Source organism: Cebus imitator, unplaced genomic scaffold, assembly GCF_001604975.1.
Source record: "Cebus imitator isolate Cc_AM_T3 unplaced genomic scaffold, Cebus_imitator-1.0 Scaffold652, whole genome shotgun sequence".
Taxonomy (NCBI): Eukaryota; Metazoa; Chordata; class Mammalia; order Primates; family Cebidae; genus Cebus; species Cebus imitator.
In genome coordinates, this window is record NW_016107967.1 from 736,886 (window position 1) to 745,178 (window position 8,293).

Here is an 8,293-nt window from a genome sequence, read left to right on the forward strand (position 1 = left end):
TTCTGTTTGTTGATGATGAGGTTATTTCTGTTTCTTGGTTTTCCTTCTTACAGTCTAGCCCCTCTGCTGTAGGTCTGCTGAGGTTCACTCCAGGCCCTGCTTGCCTGGGGTTTACCTGCAGCAGCTGCTGAACAGCAAGGGTTGTTACCAGTTTTCTTCTTCTGCTATCTTTGTCCCAGAAGGATACCCGCCTAGTGTCAATCTAATCTCTCTTTTATGAGGTGTCTTTTTGGATATATAGGGGTCAGGGAGCTGCTTGAGGAGACGGTCTCTTCTTTATAGGAGCTGAAACGGTGAGCTGTGAGCTCTGTTGTTGTTCATTCAGAGCTGCTGGGCAGGTACTTTTAGGTCTGTTGCAGCAGAACTCATAAACTGCCTTTTGTTCCCAGGTGCTCTGTCCCAGGGATTTAGGGCTTTATTTATGAGTTTCCGTTATGCTGCCGCCTTCTTTTTTTTTTCTTTCCTTCAGACCTGCCCAGCCCAGCAAGGAGGCAGCCTAGTCACTGTCGGCCTATAGCAGCTTTGCTGAGCTGCTGTGGGCTCCGCCCCGCTGCTGAGTGAACTTCCCTGCAGTACTGTTTATATGCGTGTAGTTAGAACTGCTTTGGCGATGGTGGCCCGCCTCTGTTGGGGCGGAGTCTCTGCTGTGGCGGGTTGCCTTGGCAACGGCGGGCTGCCTCAGCAATGGCTGGTTGCCTTGGCAACGGTGGGCTGCCTCGGTAATGGCGGACAACCCTCCCCCACAGGGCTGTACCGTCCCGGGTTCAGCTGCGCTTGCTGTGAAACTCTCATTCCAGAGTTTCGGGTTGCTGTTCTTTTGCGGGGGTGGGGCCAGCCGAGCCTGATCACCTGGCTCCCTGCCTCAGAGCCTTTTTTAAGTTGGTGTTCCAGTCGCCTGTTGAAGAGGCGCCGGGTCTGTTTGTTTTCCCCTTCGGCCACTCACTGCGCTGGCTTAAACAGCGGCACTGAGGTTTGTGGTGCTTTTTTTTTTTGCCCTGGAATCTACTGTCCTGGTTCTCTGCTCAGTCCCCTTTTTGATCCGGTGTACGGGCGACTTCCCGTGGCTCCAATCGCCAGCCAAAAGGGCCCCCGGACCGGTGTATTTTGTACGGGAACTGTGGCTCCGGGGCGCCGACAAAGCAGCCGCGCGAGGCAAAGCAGCGGTGCCGGCCGGCACAGCTGTGCAGGCCGAAACAGCCGCGCTGGCGACCGTGGAGCACCTCCGCCCGGGAATTTCCTAGTCTGTGGGCAATAAAAACGCAGCGTCCACTCACCCTCTGCGCTTTCACTGGGAGCTGCAATCCTGAGCTGTTCCTAAACGGCCATCTTGGATCCAGAACCGACAATCTCTTCTTTACAGGAGCTCAAATGCTGAGCTGTGAGCTCCGTTGTTCATTCAGAGCTGCTGGGCTGGTACCGCTTTTTGTTCCCACGTGCTCTGTCCCAGGGATTTAGGGCTTTATTTATGAGTTTCCGTTATGCTGCTGCCTTCTTTTTTTTTTTTTCCTAGCTGCCCTGCTCAGCAAGGAGGCAGCCTAGTCACTGTCTGCCTGTAGAGGGTTTGCTGAGCTGCTGTGGGCTCCGCCCAGCTGCCCAGTGAACTTCCCTGCAGTCCCGTTTATATGGGTGTAGTTAAAATTGCCTCGGCAAGGGTGGCCCGCCTCTGTTAAGGCGGAGTCTCTTTGTAGTGGTGGGTTGCCTTGGCCATGGCGGACTGCCTCAGCAATGGCAGGTTGTCTTGGCAATGGTGGGCTGCCTCAGCATTGGCTGACTACCTCCATAGTGGTGGGCTGCCTCGGTAATGGCGGACGCCCCTCCCCCACAGAGCTGGACTGTCCTGGGTTCAGCTGCGCTTGCTGAGAAACTCTCAATCCAGAGAGTTTCTGATTGCTGTTCTTTTTTGGGGGTGGGACCAGCCAAGCTTGATCACCTGGCTCCCTGCCTCAGAGCCTTTTTTTTTTTTTTTTTTTTAAATTTGGGGTTTCAGTCGCCTGTTGAAGAGGTGCTGGGTCTGTGTGTTTTCCCTTCGGGGACTCACTGCGCTGGCTTAAACAGCGGTGCTGAGATTCATGGCCCTTTTTTTGCCCTGGAATCTACTGTCCTGGTTCCCTGCTCAGTTCCTTTTTTAAACACATGTATGGGTGACTTCCCGTGGCTCCAATCGCCAGCCAAAAGGGCAACCGGACTGGTGCATTTTGGAGAACTGCTGCTCCGGGGCGCCGACAAAGCAGCCACGTGGGGCAAAGCAGCAGCGCCAGCCGGCACAGCCACGCTGGCTGAAACAGCCATGGTGGCAACCCGTGGCGCTCCTCCGCCTGGGAATTTCCTAGTCTACGGGCGGTAAAAATGCGGCATCCACTCACCCTCTGCGCTTTCACTGGGAGCTGCAATCCTCAGCTGTTCCTAAACGGCCTTCTTGGATCGATCCTAAAATTTGAGTCTTAATCTTCACAACTTATTAGACTGTGGTTTCATCTTCAATTTATTGTATTTTATTTTTAACATTTAAAACTTTTTGTTTGACCCTTTTTTTCACTGCTGTTCACTCAGTTTCTTTTGGGTTAACCAAAGTAGACAAAATCCTTGCTTTTCAAGCTTCACCTAATTCACTTACTTGAAAAGTGGGAAAAGTTTCTTTTGTATTCATTTAAAATGTTTAACTGTTCATCATAATTTGATGTAAATTTGCTTAAGATGTGGTTGTATTTTGGTTTTGTTTGTCCTTACCTTATTTAGAGCATGAGTAAATTAAAAAAACAAAACAAAACATCATTTCAGGCAATAGGTCTCACTCTAGGCTACACATTAGCATCCCCAGGGAACTTAAAAAAATACCCCTCTACTTCCAGAGACCCATTTAAATCAGTCTGGATGGGGCCCTGAGCCTCTGTTTTTTGTTTTTTGAGACAGGGTCTTGCTCTGTTGCGGAGGCTGGGGTATGGAATACAGTGATATAATTAGATCTCACAGCAGCCTTGAACCCTGGGGCTCAAGCGATCCTCACACCTCACCCTCCTGAGTAGCTAAGACTACAAGTGCATGCCACCACACCAGGCTTATTTTTGCATTTTTCTAGTGAGAGAGTTTTGCCATGTTGCCCAGGGTGACCTCAAACTCCTGGGCTCAAGCAATCCACTTGCATTGGCCTCCCGAAGTGTTGGGATTACAGGTGTGAGCCACTGTGCCCAGCCTATTTTACTTTATTTTTAAACCCATTAATTTTATATCTGTTAACTTGGTTGTACATTTACAGATTATTTTGTTGCATCTAGAAATACTCTGTGTTCTGTTTTTATATTTGCGAAGGTTTATAAATTAATACATTTGAAGTGCCTGTATGGTTGTCCAGCACAAGGTTATTTTGTTTCAATCACTCTCTAGTTTAGTAAAGGCACTTTTTTCTTCACCTCAGACTCTCAAGAGCTTATTTTTTGAAATTCTTTAATAATCTTCCTTAGGGGAATATTCAGCATAATTTTGTGGCATAGTGCTTTAGATGGAAGGACTAGATTATTTGAGTCATTTCTACTTGTAATCTGTAAAAAAATTTAAAAGTCATATCAGATCCATGAAAAATATAGTAATCTTAAACATTGTTATGAAACAATTTGGGATACTGCTTTCCCTATCTCCACTCCCAAGTTGCCCCCCCCCGTCACCTTCTTATTAAGGTATTGAATCTATAGGAATAAAATAATTTCTTATTAAATAATAATTACAAATGGTACAACGCGAACTTTCAGTGTTTCTAAAGCACAAATGCTTGGATCCAAGAAAAATAACTCCTCAAAGAGAAGAAAAATTAGTGACCTTAAGGAAGTGGTGCTTTAAACTTTCAACAGCTTCCCCTTATGATTATTATTACAGTGCTATTCAGAAAGACTTAATATGCACCTGAGTTATATAGTATAAAACACTTTTCTTACTGGGTCTTGGAGTGCTAAGTGGGCTGTTTTAATGATAGGAAAATGTGCCTGAAAGGCAATGGATTTCAGTTTGCTTTTAAACTTTTAGGCATTATGACATTCTCGAAGACCGAGTTCCATCAGGACTTATTGTTGACTACCGAAATCTGTTGTCTCAATGTGAGGAGAGTTACAGGAAATTTTTAAATCTGAGAAGCAGTTTGTCAAATTGTAACTCTGATTCCGAGCAGGAAAATATCTCCATGGTGGAAGGGTTAAAATTGTATTCGGAGATGGAACAGTTGAAACAAAAGCTGAAACTCATTGAGAATCCTTTGTTGAGGTATGTGTGTCTTCGTATTTCTTAGTCAACATCCTTTCTTACTGGCTGTCATACTGATAGGTTTGTTTTGTTTCTTTAAGGTATGTGTTTGGATATCAGAAGAATTCTAATATCCAAGCAAAGGGTGCCCGTCCTAGTGGTCAGAAGATCACTCATGTGGTCTCCTCCACCATGATAGCTGGTCTCCTGCGGTCCCTGCTCACGGACAGGCTTTGCCAGGAGCCTGGTGAGGAAGAAAGAGAAATTCAGGTAAATGGAGAGTTTCTCACTCCAGGTGGCTTTTTTTTCTTCTGATTCACAGCAGGTTTTTACAAATCCCACAGAATGTTTACAGGAGCTTCCCCAAGATGGTTTTCTGAGCAGTGGGAAGTAGTGAGAGCCCTGCCTTTTGTCAGCAATAGTCACTTACCAGGCATGTGTTAGGTCAGTGAATTATCAAAGGAGAAGCTTCAGTATGCAGTTTTTGGCTTCTGTTTTTAAAGTAAGACATGAAGGCACCTAGAGTAATACTCAGATTACTTTTTGGGAGTGTTGTTACTGTTGTAACAACAGTATTTACAAATGTGTTGTTACTGTTTTCTAGTTCCATAGTGATCCATTGTCTGCTATAAATGCCTGTTTCGAAGGTGACACTGTTATTGTTTGTCCTGGCCATTATGTGGTACATGGCACTTTCTCCATTGCTGACTCCATTGAATTGGAAGGTGAGTATGGAAGAACATAGCCAAACTCTCATACATGATATTTTAAGTAAACAATAAGTCACTGATCTTGTTGAAACTCCAAAAATGTGATTTGAACCCATTTGATTTCCAGTGAGCTGCCTGGAAACATTAAGGACTTGGAAAGCTTAAAGGAGGTTGACCCAGTGTTTCAGCACTTTGAGCTGTGGTTCTTCATAGTGGTGTATATGTTGGGGAGATGTTCACAGGCTCTCCTGTGAAAAAAGACCATTAGGAAGAAGCAGACTTTCTAGGTTGTAGATGGTTTATGGAAAGGAAATATAATTTCTAGAATTAAAAAAATTTCCAGCAATATTTAAAAAATTTTTAGTATTTTAAAAATTTGTTGCTTGCTTTTGTAGATGTTACAGATAATGTTCATGGCTTTTTTTTTTTGTTTCAAATTTAGCTTATTTTTGTGAGAGGTTTAATGAAGGGCATTTAACTTTGAAATTAGCACCAATTATCTTAATTCTCTAAATGCTTGCTGAATGTCACAAGTGCTGCACTTTGTGTCTTGACCAAAGTATACTTTAGAATTTTTCAACATAAAAAAAATTAATGTTGAAAAATTCTATTAAAAATGACTTTTTGGGCTGCGTATGGTGGCTCATGCCTGTAATCCTAGCACTTTGGGAGGCCGAGGTGGGCAGATCACTTGAGGCCAGGAGTTTAACAGCCTGGCTAACATGGTGAAACCCTGTTGCTACTAAAAATACAAAAATTAGCTGGGCGTGGTGGTGCATCCCTGTAATCCCAGTTAGTTGGGAAGCTGCGGCAGAAAAATCACTTGAACCTGGGAGGTGGAGGTTGCAATGAGCCAAGATCATACCACTATGCTCCAGCCTGGGTGAGAGAGCAAGACTCTGTCTAAAAAAAAAAAGTAAATAACTTTTTGACAGTTACAACCCTATTGTTCATTTAAAGTGATTTCTAAATTTAGGTTACTTTGCCTTTGTTCATCTTGGTCCTGAACATTTTCATAACATGTCAAATTTCGTTACACCTGTTCAACTGTTTACCAAAATAGTTTCAAGTTAGCTGTGAAGTTTGCAATGTGAAAAATCATGTATCATTTTGGGACTTGTGCAGCTGTTCAGAAACTGCCTAAGCTACGCTGTTTATCTTGCCAAATCTTCTAGATGGAAGCGAGGCTGGGAGTTTAGTTTTCTCCTGCTCATAGTACATCATCTCACCTCCTTTTTTGTTTTATGTGTGTAATTTCTGTTCTTTCTACTCTCCAATTTTTTGTTTTGCTTTTTTTTCTTTCTCACAGTCAGAAGATTCATCTACTCTCCAATTTTTGATGTATAATAGATGTGTGTATATAAATAACACATCTGCAAGATAAATCACTGTAATAAATACGGTTTATTTTTTGGCATAGTACAAATAACACTGATATTATAGTTTGTATGGTAGATAAGAGTTCTTCCTAGATTGGTGAAGAAATTTTAATGTAATTGCCAGAGTGTCATAAATAGACATATAGAATGCTGATAGTTAAGTATAAAAATGACTATATATTGACCAACAGTATGTGTCCGGTAATTGGGGAATCAGATGGTATCTCTAGTGTGCATAGGTAGGGTACTCGTTTATGAGTAAGATTCAAGCTCATCTGATAGTGATCTATAGCTAACATGTATAACAAGATATAGATGTGGAGTACCTACTATGTGCAGAGTGTTAATAGTACTTATAATAGAGGTTTTCTTTCTTGTTTCTAAAATCCATTCATTTAGGTGATGGTTTTATGTTTGAAGTGGAAAGGAATACATAATTATAAAAAGTTTGTGTGAAAATATTTTTTCTCAATATGCAATTCTTTTTGTACTTTTAATTTTTCTGGTAAAAAACAATGGTTATTGTAGAAAATATGGAAAGCACAGGCAGATACATACAAAAATCAGAAACAAAATCATTCATAATTCAGGCATCCAGAGTCCGCCCTGATAGCATTCTGGTGTGTGGAGTCCTCTTGCATTCTCTTGGGCCCCCAAAGCCTTGTTTGTTCTCTTCAAGTGTAGATAAATTCAGTGGCTTTGCTTGTTAAATGCAGTTACTGCTTTCATTTACTCAAAGACTCATCTGTAGACAGTGAGAGTTATTTCTTACAGCTTTGTCTCTGTGGTTCTGTTTTACAATGGAAGTCAGCTGAGTTCTTTAGTTTTCTGATACTCCAGTGTTTTGTAAGCCCACTCAGCTGTTTAGCCTGCATTATTGGTTTGATTAAGATTTATAGAGATCTGGTGCTTTTTTTTTTTTGGAGATGGTGTCTTGCTCTTTTGCCCATGCTGGAGTGCAGTGGTGTGATTTCAGCTCACTGCAGCCTCTGCCTCCCAGGTTCAAGTGATTCTCCTCTCTCAGCCTCCTGAGTTGCTGGGATTACTGGTGGCTGCCACCATGCTGGGCTGATTTTTGTAGTTTTAGTAGAGACAGGGTTTCTCCATGTTGGCCAGGCTGGTCTTGAACTCCTGACCTCAAGTGATCCACCCACCTTGGCCTCCTAAAGTTCTGGGATTATAGGCGTGAGTCACTGCGCCTGACCGAGATCTGATGCTTTTTTTTTTTTCTGAGATGGAGTCTCACTTTGTCACTCAGACTGGAGTGCATTGGCACAATCTCAGCTTACTGCAATCTCTGCCTCCCAGGTTCAAGCAGTTCTCCTGCCTCAGCCTCCTGAGAAGCTGGGATTACAGGCATGTACCACACCCAGCTAATTTTTATATTTTGAGTAGAGGCGGGATTTCACCATGTTGGCCAGGGTGCTCTCGAGCTCCTGACCTCAAGTGACCTCAAGTGATCCACTTGCATTGGCTTCCCAAAGTGCTGGGATTACAGGTGTGAGCCACCATGCCCAGCCTCTATCTGATGCTTTTTATTTGTTAATGAGGTAGACTGTTTTTTTCTAGTAAGTAGTCAGTTTGTCAGATTTTAAGCCAACTGTTTTAAGAGAATATTAAAATGAGATCATCTTGAGAACTGTTTAGGTTTATTCAAATGTAATTTATATTAGAAGCAATCTTCTAAGTGTGAATGCTTTAAAGTTCTTTGACTCAGCTGTAAGTTCATTCATTCATTCAAGACCAGGTCTCATTCTGTCACCCAGAGTAAAGGCTGGAGTGTAATGGTGTGATCATAGCTTACTGCAGCCTTAACATTTTGGGATCAAGTTACCCTCCAGCTTTAGCCTCCTTGAGTAGTGAGTAATTGGTGCGTGCAACCACGCCTGACTAATTTTTTTTTCAGTTTTTGTAGAGATGGAGTCTTACTGTGTTGCCTAGGCTGGTCTTGAATTTTTTTTTTTTTTTTTTTTTTTT

General features: G+C 42.8%; 1 protein-coding gene across 2 annotated transcripts in view; it reads left to right on the plus strand.

Moving 5' to 3' along the window:
• Window positions 1–8,293, plus strand: part of SHCBP1 (SHC binding and spindle associated 1) — a 42,398-nt gene that overhangs the window by 17,229 nt on the left and 16,876 nt on the right. For both annotated transcript variants that reach the window (XM_017517916.2, XM_017517919.2), the window contains 3 exons: window positions 4,015–4,248; window positions 4,329–4,497; window positions 4,832–4,952. In XM_017517916.2, coding sequence (XP_017373405.1) covers window positions 4,015–4,248; window positions 4,329–4,497; window positions 4,832–4,952 — 524 coding nt within the window. The remainder of the gene's footprint in view (window positions 1–4,014; window positions 4,249–4,328; window positions 4,498–4,831; window positions 4,953–8,293) is intronic.